Genomic DNA, 18,472 nt, shown 5'->3' with positions numbered 1-18,472 from the left:
TCGGCAGGATGGGTTTGTGTCAGCTCATTACTGTAAGTAGAGTACAGGAGAAAGCGTTTGGTACTTCCACTGAGATAAAATCCCTGAGTTCAGAGTCATGGTGTCCACGCGTGTGCTTGGCCAACCCAGGGCTTATCTGAAATTCCTCTACCTTTGGTGCACCACACAGGACTCTGCAGTTCAGAAAGTGTGTAAGCGCAACTTGTAGTGTCTGCTGTATCGCAAGGAGTCATGGCCAATCTTCAGCATTCTCAAAAATGAATACATTTATGAAGCTAATTTCCCTGTGAACCTTCGGATTTGTATTACGACCTTACCAGGTGAAATTTCTGTGACACCGATAGCTCTGTACTTGCAAGACACAGCAATGGAGATTAATTATGACCCGTACTCCACAAAACAAAAATACAGTGAAAGCATTGGGGCCTGGGGAGAGGAGCTTAGCTTCAAAACAGTAGAGCAGACTATACGGATGAACACCTTGAGGTCTGCCTTTCCCTAGGCAGGAGACAGACAGCTCCCTACCTATAGACTGTCTCTTTGTTAGCCTTTTTCCATAGGGAAGCCTCAGGTCACCCTCCTTATTACTCCATGGGCCTTTGAATTGTTTAGCAGGGGCTCTTTATCACTTTTTTCTCAGTGCTGCCCAAACAGGCTAGGATCCCACGGCAGGCTGGAGCTGCATCTCCGAGGCCATCAGAAAGCCCTGCTGTCTCTGAAGTGTATGCTTGTGGTTACACTTAACCTCATTCATTTCTCCCTGCTTCCTCAGCCTGTAGCCCCTCTTAAATTAATTACAGTCATACATGAAACTCTGAGAGACCACTGTATTCAGACAGTCAGGTTATACATGTTATTTTATCTTTTTGTTTGTTTGTGAAAGAAAAATATTGATTTCAGAATGTTGGATGTAATTTGGAAATGCTGTTGAGGCTCGAAATCCACAGCAGAGATGTGCAGTGCTGATCAACACCCAATCTTATGTTCTCCCCTGTTGTGATCAAACCGAGGGGTCACAAAATGACTTGCAAAATGAATGGGCTATTGCGCCTCGTATGAAACACACACCCTCTCACAGCACTTCTTTGTGGACTTACTGGTTTGGGATCTTCCCATCAGCATGTTATCCTTGGTCACTGTTCACTCAAAGCTGTTCCTCCAGATTAATGAGTAGCCAGGTTGTAAAGTTAAGGAAAAGCAATGACCTTGAGGAGCGGGTATTGCAGGGGGTGGTATATTTCTCATGTAGCTTGTGCAATAGCCTGCTTTAGTTTATCAGATGGGCTCTTGGAGTGGCTCCAGACTAATTCAGAAAAGCTGAGGGGCAAGAGTGATGCAGCTGAGAGCAAGAAAAATGCCATGTTTTATGACACTGCCTGTTCTCACTGGTGTGTCCCTGCCACTGTGAGTTCTCAAACAGCTCTTTCTCTCCTTGCTCTTACAATGCCACTTAAGAGTAGTAAGCCTGGAGGGCAGCCTCCTGTGGAGGTGCAAAGAGGGGACAGCTCTGAGCCGGAGCTTTTGCATCCTTCCTGTGGTGCTGAGACCATCACGGAGGGGACATGGAAAGCACGGGGGTGAGATGCAAAGGAATCACAACAGAAGTACTGTCAAGAGCCACATTTCAGCAGAGGAGTGGTTTGTTTTCTTTCTAGTGCTTGGGGTGTTTAAGGGGTGGGGCTCAGGCTAGGAGGCTTGGCTAGGAGGTCTGAGCAGTGTATTTCTAGGAGCAGGCGGCAGGAGCAGTGTCCAGTGTTGGACAGGACTTGCGGTATTGGCAACCTGACTGCTTTGGAGCTGACTGAACTCCCAGTGCAAGAAACCAGCGATAGCAAGATTCGAAACAGAGTTGCCAGTCAACATGAGCACAGCAGGCAAAGTAAGCAGTTTATTTTAGAAAAGTTTCCTTGTTGCGGATGAGTAATGCATTTTAAATGCTTTTTTTTTTTTTTTTTTTTTTTTTTTTTGCAGGGACACCATAACTACTGGTGGCATACAGTCTAGATGGTAGTTTATGAGAAAGCTGATAGAAAAGAGCTGCCTTTCCTTGCAGGCCACTGTAGTCTCCTAGAAAATGGCAGTTAACACTCCTGAAGGAAATTGCGCAAAGAGAGCACAACACTGTGTTATTCCAAGAATTTTTTTCAAAAAAATTGATTGGAAAAAAAATAACTGAGACAACATAAGTTAATGGCACCAAAATAAAAATACCCCCCTAGGGTTAGCAAATTATTTTTGACTTCTGATTGGCCAGTTTAATATAGGATATCATATAGTAAGTGTGCACATAAGTAAATGTGTTTATCAGCTGTATCACTTTTCATTCTGAGATCCCACATGGTTTAGAGTATTCTTCACTTCTTTATATTTCATCTCAGTTTGTTTTTTAAAGAAGATATACTGTTAATATTGTGTTAAATATGAGAGTATAATTATGCAGATGTTAAGACAGTCAGTAAGTCTTAATATGCATATAATGAGTTCATAGATTAAGTTAATGAAGACCAAAACATACTAAGTATCACATGCAGTGCAACACTGAAATGGGACTGAAATGCAAATTTGCATCTTTGCTAAAAACTGACAGGAGATGTCGAGGTTAATACCACTGCTGATGTCAGCACTTGTAGCATCTTGCACTAAGAGATGCTAAAATGCACCCCAAGACATGTAGTACAGGTGAATGGACAGGAACCCCGACATGGAAAACAACTAAAGGGTGGCACCATTGCTAGAATGCTCCCTAAGAGTGTACCAGAAGTGCCTGCGAATACTGCCAGCTGTCTTCACTGTTCTAAAACCAACCAAAACAACACGAAAAACAAAATAAAACAATACATTTTTAAACTCACAGTTACTGCAAGTGCAAAATTCTTTTTAATTTATATGTAGGTAAATTCATTAAGTTCAGTCCTCTACCCCAACCTTGGACTGAGCATGGTAAATTAAGCGTTGTGAAACTAAAACATCTTGTATTCACTGTGTTTATCTTGGAGATAATATGGGAGGTACCAGGCAGCTTATCCTTACATTCTGTGAAAGGACATGTTTCTGCAGTTTACCCTCACCCTGCAGCAGTAACTTACTTGTAAGGCTAGTAGAAAATATGAGTAGAAGAAAATGGCTGGGACTACAGCTGGTGCTTGCAATAATAGATGCAGTGGGTGAAAGTGTGCTGCTGGTGCCTCTGTGGGATCCTGCTGTTACCAGTAAAAGTTCACAGGGAATCCATCAGCAGAACAGTACAGAAAACATAGCTAAAGTATGTTTAATTGTATGAGGGATTTATTTGATCTGAGCGATTTGCAGTTCTTGGCTACCTTTCTTCTCATAAACATTGCACATGCTTTGCACTTGCAGTTGTGAAATCATTATGGCACTACTTGGGATATAGATGTGCAAGCATTTATATTTAAGTAAGTTCTGTAGAAAATGTGATCCTTTAAAATGTGACCTTTGTCTTCACTTGTAAATTTTTACTGATTATACTTGCATTTGACATATAAAAAGTTAAATTTATTGCAGACCTTTCTTTAGTCTATCTGTTTAAAAGAACTGTGTTCATTCCCACTTTAAGTCTGGCTGCTGAAAGTGTACTATTTTATTTCATATGCTGTTATTTCCTATTAGTCATTTTCTTTGCCACCAGTTGATAATTTGTCATTAATTAGACATTATTTCTGTTTCTTCCCACAAATCTTTGATATGAAAAAAATAGTACTTTTTCTCCCAGAACTCTGTGACATGCCGGTGTTACGCTGCATGTCTCAGTCATGCAGGATACTTATGCATGTGCTAAACTTCATGCGTTGAGGACTTGATTTTTCTCCATTTCACTGTCAAGATAATGCTTTCTGACTGTCTGCGGTCAGTTGGATTTAAGGGAGTGACTGTTCCCCATAAGGGTGACATGGAAAATCTTATTGCCCGATCTGGAGTTGTTTAGAGCTCTGGGATGGACGGAGGCTGCCAAGGAATGAACGTGGGGACAGAGATGCACCAATTCCATTAACTCCGCTAGGCGCCAGCTTGCAGGGCACAGACGTGGGCTCCCTGCCGCTTGGGAGCCGGTGCGGGGAGTGGGCACCACCCTGCTCCTTTCTGAGGGCATTTTCCTCCCACCGAGAGATGAGCAGAGGAGACCTTGGTGCCCAGTGAGTGAGGAGGCCTGTTGGCACCGGGACTTACCAAAGAAGCCTGTGGGGCGAGAACAAGTTGGGGAGAATTTCTGGGCTAGGAAGGGCTGGTCAGGCCTAACGGACAAGAAAAGCTGCCTCAGGTCCTGGGAGTGACCCCCCAGGTTAAATATCCCTTCTGAGAAGCAAGGTACGTTGGCACGGACAGCACTGCACTGAAGTGCCTGTGTTACTTCTGCTAGCCGTGATTACCTCTGTGTGGTAGCACATCATTTTATGTAGACGTCCTCTCAGCCATCACCTCATGTCTGAGCTTTCTTTTCTTAAGAAAATGGTGATAAGCCTGTATTAGGCTCTTAATGCCATTTTTAGCTTTTGTTTTGCCAGCTCTCAATGCAGACTTGAATAATAAGGCAATTTTAGGAAGATTAAAGTCATTTCATGACATGATAAATGGCATGATTTAGAGTGATCTCTCCAAGAAGGTACAAATACAGGCAGACAAGCGGACAAAAACGGTAATCCAAGGTAAAAATAATCCTCCAAGGAAGTGAGAAACACAGAACGACTTACCTACCCAAACAGTATTAGCTAATGGAGAACTCAGGACTGAAGCAGCAATGAGGATGGATTAGGTATCCCGTTATCCTGGGAGATTATTACTTAGGTTGGTGAAAGCTTTGTATGACGGTAATATGACCAAGTTAGAGACATTTTTAGGAAAAAAAATGTATTATAAATAGCTTTTCAACAGGTGGACTTACACGCACAGTGACTTTTTTTTTTTTTTTGTAGTTTTCCCTCTCCCTAAGATACAAGCAGGAGTTTCATATGCAGAAATGTAAGAATGTGGCTCAGTGTGGTGACGTGCCCAGCGCAAGTGCCATTCTCTTTCCCTTTGGTGTTTTCACAGGTTATTAAATGTAAAGCAGCAGTTCTGTGGGAACCAAAGAAACCATTTTCCATTGAGGAAGTGGAAGTTGACCCACCAAAAGCACATGAAGTTCGCATAAAGGTATAAAAAAATAGTTATGAATTGCACACTATTTTGCTGCTAATCACAATTATTTGAGTGCTATTAACAGGCTCTGTAAAATTATAGTAAAAGGCAAAAATTTTAATCCTCTATAGAGTGGGGCAAGAACTTCTCTTTTACTTAGTTGTTTGACTCTGTGCTAGGCTAGAATTCAACACAGCTAAGTATTTCGGTTTTTTATCTGTGTATGAAGCATTTGTTACATTTCTAAGAACTTTCCCTCTCCACAGAAGTCAGCAACCTTTTTCTTGTTAGAGAGGTTTCAGTTCTTACACAAGTGAGGAGAAGCTTCCCATGGGGTTGACATTTGTGTTTGTCAGGATAAAAGTGGTAAAGCCCTATCTGAATGTTTCAAAAGAAACATTGCTATGGTACATGCAAAAAAAGGTAAAAATGTGATGTGGAGTAGTCATGTGTAGCCTAGATCTTTGTGTATATATAATAATTTTTTTTATATATATTCCTTACATATATTAGGGATAATTGATTTTATTCTGTTCTTCACAAATGATTACATTGCTAGGACATTGCTTCTGCTACTGTTTGGCAGTGCATAGTAAACATCCACAGAGGAGTCTTGCTTTGTGGATTACAGACTAATATAAACCATGACAGTCACGAATCACACGATCACAAGTGTTTGGCCCTTAGGTTTATCGTTCATATATGTGATTTCTGAGGGAAGCAAGTGACTTCTGCATATGACGTAGTTAAATGCTGAAATATTCTTGCCTCTTTTTTTTTTTTTTAAACAGATTTTGGCCACAGGGATTTGTCGCAGCGATGACCATGTTGTAAGTGGTGCGCTGATTATGCCTTTTCCCATAATCATTGGGCATGAAGCAGCTGGTGTTGTGGAGAGTGTTGGGGAAGGAGTAACTTCTGTGAAACCAGGTATGAAATAGTACTGAACACAGATCCTATGCTTAGCTTTCAGGCTCTTGTTTAAATCAAAGACCATGACATGTGTGAATACCTGTTTTGCAGAGGAAAAATGTTCCAACTTTTAGCCATTTCAAGGATATCTTAAATGACACCATGTACTGTTCACGTTTCTTTTACTATGTTTCTGATCTTGATTTATGATGTTAGCTGCAAGTTCTTTAAACACAGTTTATACAACTAATCTCTCTCAAGAATGATACAGGTCTAGATTAATTTACTTTAGGACAAAGCAGTGGATTAGACAGCATCTCAAAGCACCTGCTTCTGGTGTCTTAACATTTGAATAATCCATGGACTTTAGTAGACCAGAGCTTAGGCATCTAAGTATGTCACTTTAAACATATCGGGGCATACCTGGAACGCACCCTCTGCTGCTGGCTTTGCTTGTGCGCGGCACCAGCGCAGGTGAGTCGGGGTTTCCCGCGGCGGGCTCTCGCCATGGGCTGGGTCGCTCCGAGGTGCTCATCAGCGTGGGCTGCCCCTCTCACCGCTCCCTCTTTGACCCACAGTTGGGAGGTACAGAACTCTGTGAAAGGTGCTCGTTTTCCTCTGAACACTGCAAGATGCAACAGGTTCTGCTCACTTTTATGGGACCTAAGAAATTCTAACTAGAGCTAAGTGATAAAGATAAAACATGCAATGAATCAAATCTATATAGAAATGCTTGATTTCATCCAGGGAGTCTGTTAGCATACCTGAGTAGTTTACTTTTATTACCTCTGTACTTTCAGTCTCTTTCTTCATACTGGCAACAAAGTAGGAAGCCTCTCCAAAGCAGGTTGATACGTATGATAAGATGTTTTCTTAGAGATCTCTGCTTTGTTCTAACTCCAAGCAAATACATATATTTCCAATTTCAGTGATAGCTCAAACCACTTTTTCTCTTAAGTCAGTCTGTTTCCAAGAATTTGATAAATTACTTGATTGTCCCGTTCTAGCAACCATATGTTTCCATGTGAGCTGAGACAGTATCTCTGAACTTGTACACAGAATATTTCTCTGATGCTTAATTTACACCTCTGTGTTCTATAAAAAGCCCTGAAACCTGCAAAGTTTCTGCAGCAGAATGATTACTAAGCCCATGTCCCAGTTCTTCTAAATTAACTGGGGGTGGAAGGGCATTCTCATGTTCTCTAAGGTGTTTTTCCACTTTTCAGTGGAAATTGAAGATTTCCTTTGGCTTTGAACGTGTCAAAGGTGAGCCACATTTTAGAACTGCCAAATCACAAGATGGTCTGTATTAAATGAGGGATTTACCGTACACTGTTCTGGTGGAAAATGCGCAGCAGATAATGTTGCACTGAGAATGTATGTGCTATTTTGTTAATCATATCATTGTGCTAGAAAATTCGAGATCTTGTCTTAACTTGTAGGCTGGCAAATTAATGTTTAATTTCCCCTTTTCTTATGCACAGTTCACAGCCGTGTTAGCTCAGTGCTCCAACCTCATGCCCCAGTGGATCTCAGCTTTTATTTCAGTTTCTTCACCAGGGTGCTATTATTTTCCTTTGGAGAAGCAGAAGATGTGATGCACTGTTGACTGAGTACCTGGCGAATGGCAGTAGCTAACTAGCTTTTATCACGTAGCTCAGACTCGGTTTTATGAAGGACACTAGGTCTTTTGCATATTGAAATTAGCCATCATAACCCTGCACTAATGCTGTCTTCTAAGACACATGCAGAAGTTTCATCTTCCAAGTCCAGCACTGCACTCATGGTGCATATTTTTCTATGGCTTAAATATACTTGTGTCATGTTTTTACCTGCATGCTTCTTGTTCACCTTTTTAAATCCCCTTGTCATCACTGTTTTATTTCTAGGAGACAAGGTTATCCCACTCTTTGTTCCACAGTGTGGGGAGTGCAGCACTTGCCTAAGCACCAAGGGTAATCTATGCTGTAAAAATGAGTGAGTTTCCTGGCTTACCTATGACCCTTGTTTGATTGTATTTATGCAAAAACTGTCCATGCTTAACAGATCTCATTTGCCATTATTTCTGGTTATCTTTTGAACAGTATCAGTTCAGCTTCTGGATTCATGCCTGATGGCACCACAAGGTTTACCTGTAAAGGAAAAGCAGTTCACCATTTTGTTGGTACAAGTACCTTCACTGAATACACAGTAGTGCATGAAACTGCGGTGGCCAAAATTGCTGCTGCTGCTCCTCTGGAAAAAGTTTGCCTGGTTGGCTGTGGATTTTCAACTGGGTACGGGGCTGCAGTGCAGACCGCCAAGGTAGGTGCTGCAGTGGCTGTTTCTGGTGCCTTCTGGGGTCTGCTAAGGATTGAGGCCTGCGAACGGGTCATCAGCATGGGAACTGGAGCACAGACTCCATTTGCTGACTTCATGGTAGACAGAAGATGGTAGCTCTTTGCCTCAGCTTCTCTGTCTATAAGGTGCTTTGAAGTCTACAATTCAAAATCCCCAAAACCCTTACTTACTATTACCATCGGTAACATTTCCTCTCACAACTCTACTGTTACGAAAAGGTTGCTTTATTTTACTTTATTTTACTGTAACTTAAGGTTAGGAATACCTGGAAGACTGCTGTATGGACGGCTCATAATCTGGAGCAATACATGCATGTGACTTTTACAGCTGGCTCTGTCTCCAAGGGAGTGAGACTACAGCCTGATTTTTAACAGCAGTGGAATATAGGGCATCATAAAAAATCTGGCTCTAAACCTGAAGCTGAGACCTGTGATGAAAGCCTAATCTCAGAAATGTATTTTAGTGACAACTTATCCTAGTCACATGTAGGACTTCAACAGACGTGCATGTGCAAATTCCTTCTCCACAGGTAAACTCCAAGTTACAAGAACTGTGTTAAGTGAAAATGTGTGGATAATAACAAATGCACTGTACTTCACCTGGAACATAACAGGATGCCATGTTCCTATGATTATTATAGGTGGAACGGGGCTCTACCTGTGCAGTCTTTGGCCTCGGAGGAGTTGGCCTCTCTGTTGTCATGGGCTGCAAGGCGGCTGGAGCTTCCCGCATCATCGCCGTTGACATCAACAAGGACAAGTTTGCCAAGGCCAAAGAGCTGGGAGCCACCGACTGCGTCAACCCTAAAGACTTCACGAAGCCCATTCATGAAGTGTTGATGGAGATGACTGGCCTCGGCGTGGACTACTCCTTCGAAGTCATAGGTCACACTGAAACCATGGTATGCAACTGAAAGATACAGTCGAAAGAGGAATTAGCCCAGTAGCTGTCCCTTCTCTAACCTGCTCAGCACTGAGGGTGATGAGCTGAGAGGCCTCCCACAGGCAAAGCGCTGACCAGAATTTCCAGCCATGAAGTGCAGCCATTTGCCACTGACCTCTAGAGACAGAAGCGCATTCAAAAGCCTTAGGAAAGGGATCTTGCATGGAGCCCCTAAGTATTCTGACAGAAGAAGGGCCAGAGCAGGGGAGACAAACATTCATCTAACCCGGTGGCTCCTCCCCAACAGCGGCTAATCACTAACAAATAGGACAAAACAGGGGAACTGAACAAAGCTATGGGCTTTGTGACATGTCTAACCTGTGACAGCAGATAGGATGGTGTGAGCTGCAGAAATTGTTTGATATGGCTGCAGTTGCAAAAGACGTTGCCAGCAGAGTCGTGAGGGGAGGAGGAGGAAGAGGATTTCAGTGTTGCACCCCAACAGCAGATCTTGCATAACCCCAGGGTCGCCCTGTCTGTTTTACATTCAGGCTGCGGCCTTGGCTTCTGTTCACTACAACTATGGAGTCAGCGTGATTGTGGGAGTGCCCCCCGCAGCAGAAAAGATCAGTTTTGACCCCATGCTCCTCTTCAGTGGCCGCACCTGGAAAGGGTCTGTCTTTGGAGGTAAGAACATTGGGAAGACGCTATTTAGCTTGCTTGGAAAACTTGTAAATCATTTTGAATCAAATGGGATACACCTAAACTGATTGCTTAAGCTGCCCTATTGGAGGAATATTGATAGTTACTACGCTGACAAGGGAGCACAGAAGGAATTTGTTATGAAAACTGTGATTAACAGCTAGAAGTGGTTAATGGAGAGAGAGAGGGGGAAAGCGAGCAACAGTGCAAGTGAGAAAAAGTGCATGAGCAAGTGAGAGAAACCACAAGTAAGCAAGGAAGAGGCATAGTGAGTAAAAGAGTGTGAGTAAGACAAAGTGTGTGAGCAAAAGAGTGGAACAGCATGAGCCAGAGAGCGCAAATGAGCGGAACAGCAAGAAAGGGAAAAAGCAGAAAGGCATGAGGGAGAGGGAAAGCAAGAGTGAGAAAGAGTATGAAAGAGGGAGCAAGAGAAAGCAACCACAAGCAAGTGAGTGAGCAAGCAAAAGTGAACGAAAGAGCATGAGCAAGTGAGAGAGCGTGAGCAAGAGTACGAGCAAAAAAGTGAAAGATGAGTGAATGTGTGACTGAACAAGTGACAAAGTGAGAGTAAGAGTGGGGGAGGAAAGGAAGATGATAAAGAAGAGAGAGGAGGGTGGGGGAGGCAGAGAGGGGAGAGAAAAAGAGAGGGCAAAGGGGAGAAGAGAGTGGGGAAAAGGGCGGTAAAAAGAAGGGGAAAGGGAGGGGAAAGGGGGGAAGAGGGGTGGAAAGAGAGGAGGAAAAGGGGGTGGAAAAGTGAGGGTGGGAAAGAGGGGAAAAGGGGGAGAAGGGAAGGGGGAAAGGAAAGGGGAAGAGGGGGAAAGGGGGGAAAAGAGGAAAGGGGAAAAGAGATGGGGAAAGAAGGGAGGAAGAAAAGAGAAGGGGAGAAAGAGGGGGAGAAGGGATTGAAAGAAGCAGAGTGGGAGAGAGGTAGAGAGGGGGTGAGAAAGGGAGAAGAGAGAGGGAGAGAGAAAATGGGGGGAGAGGCAGAGACAGGGAAAGATAGAAAAAGGGGGAGAAGGAGAGAAGAGAAAGGAGGGACAGCAATGAGGAGAGAGCAAGAAAGGTGGGAGGGGGAGAGTGAGAAAGGGAGGGAGAGAAAGAGGCAAAGAGGGAGACGATAAATCGACAGAAAAAGAGACAAGGAGAGAGAGAGAGAGAGGGAGGAGAGGGAGAGAAGAAAAAGAGGAACAGTGAGGGGAAGAGTGTGAGAGAAAAGTGGGGAGAGAGAAGGAGAGATGGAGAAAGGGAGAGAGACGGGGAGAGAGACGGGGGAGAGAAATCATGGGAGGAAGGTAGAGAGGAAGGCAAGGAGAACTAAAGAGGGAGAAGGAAAAAAGGGAAATAGAAAATAACAGAAAGGCAGATAGTGGGAGCAGACAAAAAGGTAGAGAAGGAGAAGAAAGGAAGAGAGGGAGAAGGAGAAGAAGAGAGAGAAAGAGATAAGCATGAGAAGGAGGGGGGAGAAAGTGAGAGAAAGGAAGGGGAAGGGAGGGAGTTGGGGGGAAAAGGAAGTGAGAGGGAGTGGGAGAAAGGGAGAGAGCAAGAAGCTGGAGAGAGCAGAAAGGGAGACAGTAAGAAGGAGAAAGGGGGAAGGAGAAGGGGAGAAAAAGGGGGAGAAGAAGATCAAATGAAAGAGAGAGGGCAAGAAGGACAGTCAGGACCCTGGAGGACACTGGGGGTCAGACCCACCTGGGTGCAGTTTAGTTCAGGCCCCGGCTCAGCCCCTCGCGGCTCCCTCTCCTCCGTCCACCCTGGCTCTCTCGTTTGCGTCCTGTCCCAGCAGAGCCCCCCCCACAGCAAGTCCTTGGGGACCTGCAGCTGAAGGCAAGGGGAAGCTTATTTCAAACATCAGATTAGCCCTTCCCCAACCACCTCCTCTCATACAGTCAATAGGTACTAAGTAAAATAGCAAAAGGCACATCGGGTTCTTCTGGAAGAGGCTCCTGCTATTGAGACAGCTCGATCCAGTACTGCTTGCAAGAAAACAGACTCCCATTTATTTGTCCAGGGAATCAAGTTTCCAGTTCCCACCACAGATGTCAGCGCTCTGGCTTTTGTATGATGTTTGTCTTGGGGGACAAGGGATCAGTACCTTCAACAATGCATGCTGAAACAGCATTTGACATGGGAAAAGGATTGGATTCTTTAAAGACTCAAGTTCTAGAAAACTGGACTTGTTCTTTTAAAGCACTGCTGGGTTCATCACAGGCGCTAGACTCCACTGTAGAATAGCTGCGCTTTGTACCATGTTACCTGTTGGTACTTTGTATCACAAAGGTAAAGATGTGCTGCAACATCTCATCATGCTGTTCTGCTAAAGAAAGTTCACCTATGAATTTCATCTGCCCTATTACCTGTTTTCACAAGCATTTAATATTTTTATTATCCATTGTCTGGATGTTTTTTTAGGCTGGAAAAGTAAAGATGCAGTCCCTAAACTGGTTGCTGACTTCATGGAGAAAAAATTTGTTCTGGATCCATTAATAACCCACACCCTTCCTTTCCTTAAAATCAATGAGGGATTTGAACTGCTGAGGACAGGGAAGAGGTAAACATTGTTTAATTTTAAAGGTTCTATGTAAATAACTCAAAGGGCTGCATAGTAGCACAGAGCATGGCTTCATGGCAGTGCATAGGGAAAGCAATCCACTGTGCCCTTTAATGTGACCCAGTGTAGCGCGTGCTCCATGAGCCGCAGCTGTAGCGACAGACAGCCAGGCTTTAGCTTTTGAAACACAGGGGGCCCTGCCTATCCTTCCAGAGTTTTCAGATTCTGTTTTCTTTCTAGTCTGAGCAAAGACTCTGGGTGGCAGAGGGGAAAAAAGCCCACCCAAATCAGCAGGTCTGTGCCCACAGGAAAAGAGCAAGGGACCAGGGGAGCCTGAGAATGTTTACATGTGTGATGGATGATGTATGAGATGTACATCACATCCCAAGAAACGTCTGAGGATGAGGAGCAGGAACACAGAAATAGCCCGTGTTTACTGTAAGAGCAACTCGCCATTCCTGTAGTGAGTTACGGAACGGAGTCCCAGTGCAATTAGTCCGAAAGTCACCAGGTAGCTTAGCTTGAACTTCAGGGCTTTTCAAAAGAGAAATGAAGTTTCACCTAGTATTTGAAAAGTGACAATTTAGCTCTCATGCATTCCTCAAATATTGCGAGTTGAGCTCACACTGTATTGTCACAGGAAGCTGAAATCAGTAATACTGTCTGCCATTGACACCTGGCAAAATTCACTATGGCAACAATAGAAAATTTTCCTTGGGAGAAGGGGGAGATAATTTGTATATTTTGATATATGGCGGGACTATCCTTTTTGAAGTTTTTAGCTCTTCATAAATTACATAGTCTGGAGAAGGCATTCATGTTCCCTTTCCATTGTCAGTTGCTAGCATTTTTTTAGGAGTCACTTGCTCTAAATATAAAAAGCATGTAACAAAGGAGGTGAATTTAGCCCCTCCTGGTTTTTTTGAGGTTTGCGCTCAGGTTCTAACTATGCAGCACTCACTTCATTGTCTGACTGTCCTTGTTTTAGACATTTTCTAAATGCTAGTTTTAGACTCCAGTATAACAGGAGAAAGTGATGAGGACAGAACTACGACCAGCTTTGCTAAAACACTGACAGTCATCCTGAAGACAGAGGCATGTTGGTGCCATATTGAGCAATTCTGCTTCATAGCATTTTATATAGTATAGAGCATGTAAGGATCATAGCACGCTGTACCAGTATTTATTTAGCCCAAGTCCTTAGCAAGTTCAGACTAACCTGTAAACCCTTGCAAGAACGTAAACTATTGCCTTATCTGACTGCGTCGGCTCTATGCACACTGTCCCCATACCTTAGACAGGCCCACTGCACTGTAACAGGTCAGGGCTTGAAAGCCAAGGTCTACCTCAGGAAGAGTAAGTTTCCTGCCCTCTTCATCAATCATTCATGCCAGAAATCAACATATCCTCTAGTCTCACTTGACAAATAACCCGCGGTAGTGCTGTGTGATGATTATTCTCTTGCATGCTCTTTCTGATCAGCCAAAGAAAAACCATTCCTCAAAATGAATGGGAGTGCTCACACTCCAGATGTACTTTTCTAGCTAGCTGTAGCAGCATTTATACTCTGTTTTGAAGGTGTTTAGATAAACTAACCCCTCCTAAGGGAAAGATCTATGCTCCTGGCAGCTTTCAGGTCTGCTCCTCTCCTTCTTCCCCACCCCATTTGATACCAAGTTTATGCGAGAGTACCGTGGCTGGCAGTAATATCCTAGGTTTTCAGAGAAAACAGCAGCGTCTCGCTGATGCTGGCACAGGGGGGTTTCTACAATCACTAACTTGTTATTTTACATTGCAGTATTCGCAGCGTCCTGGTGTTTTAGGATTCCCAAATGCTAAGCAGCAGATGGCTTAAGAGCAGCACAACAGCAGTGCACAGCACTATGCAATGCAAAACAAGGCATTTCTGAAAGCTCTGCCGCCGCCACCCTTCAATAAAAGGATCAAGCTCAAACCCCAGACTTCAAGGCACAGCATTTATAAAGGAAACAAATCTTTTTCCTCCCACATCCTTTCCCCAATTCTTGCTTCAAATAATCAGTATTCTTCTGCAATTTTCTTTTAACAGCCAATGCTGATATTATAGTACTTGATGCTGTCACAGGTGTTATGAAAGGCTTGGATTTTTTAAAATGGCTTTTAATATGCAATCTTTTAATAACAAGAAAGAAACTCTTTCTTTGGGTCTTAATAACACTGCAGGTTTAGCAGACCTATGCACGTAGCTCACACATACGGGAGATAAACGCTACCGTACTGCTCAGGAAAACTCTCAAGTCAGAACTATGTCCCAGCTTAACCCACTACCTGAGAGGTACAGAAATTAATGCAGAGATTAAAAATAAAAAGTATGGGTGACACAATCTTGCACTGTGTTAGATACCACAGTGTATCGTATCAAGGAGACAGTTAATTCTTTTTCCTTAAGCCAGAAGTGTGCCAAACTGTTCTGCTGTAGATGTGCAAGCCCTTTGTAGAAAAGACAATGCACATGGTTTTGCTGATTTTTTTTTTAACCTCTTGCAAGCTTAAGGGGATTAATTTGGAAAAAAACATGAAGATTACTCTGTGAAAGGCTATCAGCGTTGTAGTCCCTTTTTTTCTGGATTGCCCTATCCATCTCCCAGTCTCTCCTCTGTAGCAGCACAGGAGAAAAGTTTGGTGTGTGCTCTGATCCAGATGACCATGTGTTTGAACTAATAATTTCAATAAATGATACTTAAGTAAATCACAACCTTAGGTATTGAAGGATGCCTCGCAACCGGATATTTTATATAATTAACACTTCTAAGCATTTTATATAAAAGAGCTGTGGGTTTTTCTTTTAAGCTTGTACCACTTTTGAGGGTGTTTTAGTTGTTTTATCAATGTGGTTTTAGATCTTTGGCCAGTTTATGGAGGCATGCCTGGAGCTTGGGAAGCAATGTGAATAAACACAGCTATACGTCATCATTTGTTCCATGAAACAAAGGGGAGGGGTCTTAGCCTTAAGTGTGAATGCAAAGCAAACGGGAACAGTTGACTTTGGTAACAGTCTGCAAGAAATCAAACATAAAGAATCTTACAGCTTTCTGCGTTTGCAACTTGGTGACAGGAAGTTTTAGAGGCTATGTCCATCTTGGCGATGTTGGCGCTCAACAGTGCCTTACTTTTCATTTAAACAGCCATTTACAGTACTACCAACGCTTGTATGCACCCAGCTGCATGGTATTGGGGTAGAGGCCCGCATGAACTAAGGTGTCTGCATGCTAATGGTGACTCAGGTGTTTGTCCCAGCAGAAAGAGTCCTTGAATAGTCCAGTTAGTTAGGTTAATGATTTGAGGATGAGTTTCACAAGAGACTGGACTTTAACAGAACAAGTTCCTTAAACACGTGTGTGTATAATAAACTCAGCTTACCGAGCAGTTAAGAATCAAACTTCACGTTTGTTTCTGTGGGGTTACCTGTGCACTTGGGTCTGAAGATTCTTCTGGCCTGTAAGATAACACTTCTTAGGCGCAGTACTGTTGAAGAGGTCCCGTCTCTTTCCAGGCAGTTTGTGTGAGAGCCGACAGTGTGCACTGGATCACTGAAACGTTCAGAACAGAGGGATAGGGTTTTAATTCTTCTTAATTCATCTCAACTGTAGTAACATGGATGTAATAGAAATAAGAACCTAGTAATGTCTCAGCGCTCAGAGTATTGTTTCCAAACATTTTCTTGTAGAGGCAAAACTGGTTTACTATACCAGCTAAGCTAAGGAACACGAGTTAAACAGATGCCACATAAGACTGTTTAAACCTAGCTTGCAGTGGTGGGAAGGGAACGTACCGGGAGGCAAAGCATCCCCCCGTGTCCAAGAGTCAGAGGGGTTTCTGAGGCATTCCACGTTGCATCAAAGACAGCAAATATATCAGTAGCCTTCAGAGTGGAAGAAAGAGAAAAAACTTGAGCTAAGGAATAAATCCCAACACGCCACCTTGTTGCTGTCCTTTTCAGGATCATGCAAGCCATGCCCGGTAAATGCCTGTTGTTGGTATCTTTAGGAGGTACTTGCCAGGGTCCAGGACGGGCAACTGAAATCTTTCTTACTGGGGACATTTTATAAGGCAGCAAGCTAGTTTTGTGCTCACATACGTTGGGGGGGGGGGGGCACCTCTGTCTCTCGGGAACCACGAAGAGCTCATATTGCAGCCACAGGTCTCCCTGCAGAGCCCTACCCAAACTCAGATGAGGAGCCCCGTGGGAGTCAGGGGGCTGGTCCGTGTGGCTGTAACGCTCCGGCCAGCATTTGTCCCCAGAGACCCTTTCCCAACCGCTGACCGACGCACTGCAGGTGGCTGGATGGGGGGGGGCCACGAGCAGCGGCCCTGGCTGAGCCGGCACTGGGGAGCTTTCCTGCGAAGGGCCGGGCGCCCCAGGGGACACCCACTCCCCTCCAGGGCACCCGGACAGCTGGACTGCAGCTCCCCAGCTCGCCGCCTCCACATGGCCTTCAACTTGCTCCCAGCTCACACCATGGCATTTTGGGAGACAAATACAAATTATTTGGACTTGTCAGCAAACAGCTACATCCATGCCAGTTGCTGCTGCCAGACTCTAAGCTGGAAAAGGTATTGCTTAGTGTCAGCAGGAGGGTGCCTACTCCTATGCTGCAATCACAGCATATCGAGCAGCAACTATTACAACAACTTAATGCCAACCATTGCCGTGTGTTGGTTTGACAAGACTAAAGCTGTTAATGATTCTCTTAGGCTACTGCATGTGCCCTGAGGAGCTTGTCTTCTCCTAAATGTGTAATGTAGCCTTTAGCCTCTGTAACTCTAGAGAAAAGGTTGAATACCTTATCAATCAAGTTCAGATAAACACAGCCACGCAGTTGGGAGCAGCTGTCAGACATGGGGAGTCAGTAATTTGTAAACAAGCAGTTGGGCTGTTTACCACCGGCAGAAGAGGCCAACCTCACGGCAGCGCGCAGCAGTTAGCTGCGGGGAAGCACTCGGCATACCATACGCCCCTGAAATATGTATTTAAATGCACCACGCAGGCGCACAGCTGCTTTTGGGACCAAGGGCGGGCCATCGCCATGTACACGATGGGCTACAGGCTTCCAGCAATGCTTCCTGGTGGCTGAAGCCGCTGCCACCCCTCAGGGCCAGCCGGGCCCCGGCAGGAGCTGAGCTGGCTGCAGGGCTCAGCAGCGCTGCCCTGCTGCACCAGGGACGCCTGAGCTGGGCGTGCTGCTGCTGGCCTGCTCCCCCAGCCCAGGAGACACGGCTGATGCACACCACGGCAAAGGCCCACGCGACGCTCACCAGGGAGTCCCCTAAATACGCACCCCCGGGGCTGACGTCTCCAACAGCGCAGCAGCAGCTCCCAAACCTTAGGGTGAGCCAAAGGGCGGGCAGCAGGCACTCATCTTAGCCGGGTCCCATTCTTCCAAATTCCTATGGATCAGCTTGCTGGATGCCTCAATGGAAACATATCTGTGGGAAGGGAGCATCGGGGTGTGAGTCCCCTCACAAAACAGGTTGTGATGTTACACCCAAGTTAAACAAAAGTGTCCTTGCAAAAAGCCTCTCCCCCCCCCCACCTTTTTTCCTGACACACTTGCTCCTTTTGGCTGGGGGGCTGCTATAGCACACTATCGTAGCTAGGCATTAAGGTTAAAAAAAACAAAAAAAACAGCAACACCACAGATTATTTTTCTTCTGCCTTTCAAAATGTCCTGCATGTCTATTCACCATAGGACATTTTTCACTCACTTTAATTTTTTTTTAATTTTATTTTTTTAATCCTTTTGCAGATAACTGAGGCACTGCCAGGTCAAACATTACCTTTTGGCAATGGGTGGACTCCAAGGAAACCCAAGCGGTGCCAGGAATCTCCCCTTTCCACCTGTCCCTGCAGCAGGTGAAGGAGAAAAATGTCTCTGAGTGCTGCTGAGCGCGCGTATCGGGGGCACCGGGCTC

At 44.5% G+C, this 18,472-nt stretch overlaps 1 protein-coding gene and 1 long non-coding RNA gene across 3 annotated transcripts; one reads left to right on the top strand and one right to left on the bottom strand.

Annotated features, from left to right (window-relative positions):
- Nucleotides 1-1,722: 1,722 nt before the first annotated feature.
- LOC135328155 (alcohol dehydrogenase 1-like) lies at nt 1,723-18,443 on the top strand. Of its 2 annotated transcripts, none has more exons than XM_064510512.1 (9): nt 1,723-1,879; nt 5,050-5,151; nt 5,928-6,066; nt 7,938-8,025; nt 8,133-8,352; nt 9,029-9,289; nt 9,822-9,957; nt 12,382-12,520; nt 14,319-15,254. In XM_064510512.1, exons 1-9 carry the CDS (start codon nt 1,862-1,864, stop codon nt 14,341-14,343), a joined length of 1,128 nt encoding a protein of 375 aa, XP_064366582.1. In that variant the 5' UTR covers nt 1,723-1,861; the 3' UTR covers nt 14,344-15,254. The 2 variants fall into 2 exon arrangements, with proteins under 2 accessions (XP_064366582.1, XP_064366583.1); XM_064510513.1 differs by lacking the exon at nt 14,319-15,254 and adding an exon at nt 18,307-18,443 and having other exon boundaries at nt 1,728-1,879.
- LOC135328156 (uncharacterized) lies at nt 9,162-18,469 on the bottom strand. Its single transcript, XR_010388893.1, has 5 exons — nt 18,338-18,469; nt 17,839-17,986; nt 15,965-16,089; nt 11,662-11,790; nt 9,162-9,297 (listed from the first exon to the last, which is right to left on the bottom strand). It is a non-coding gene; the product is annotated as an uncharacterized LOC135328156 (long non-coding RNA).
- Nucleotides 18,470-18,472: the final 3 nt, after the last annotated feature.

This window comes from Dromaius novaehollandiae, chromosome 4, assembly GCF_036370855.1.
Source record: "Dromaius novaehollandiae isolate bDroNov1 chromosome 4, bDroNov1.hap1, whole genome shotgun sequence".
Lineage (NCBI taxonomy): Eukaryota > Metazoa > Chordata > Aves > Casuariiformes > Dromaiidae > Dromaius > Dromaius novaehollandiae.
Note: the sequence above shows the minus strand (reverse complement) of the source record. Positions and strands in the feature narration are given on the sequence as shown.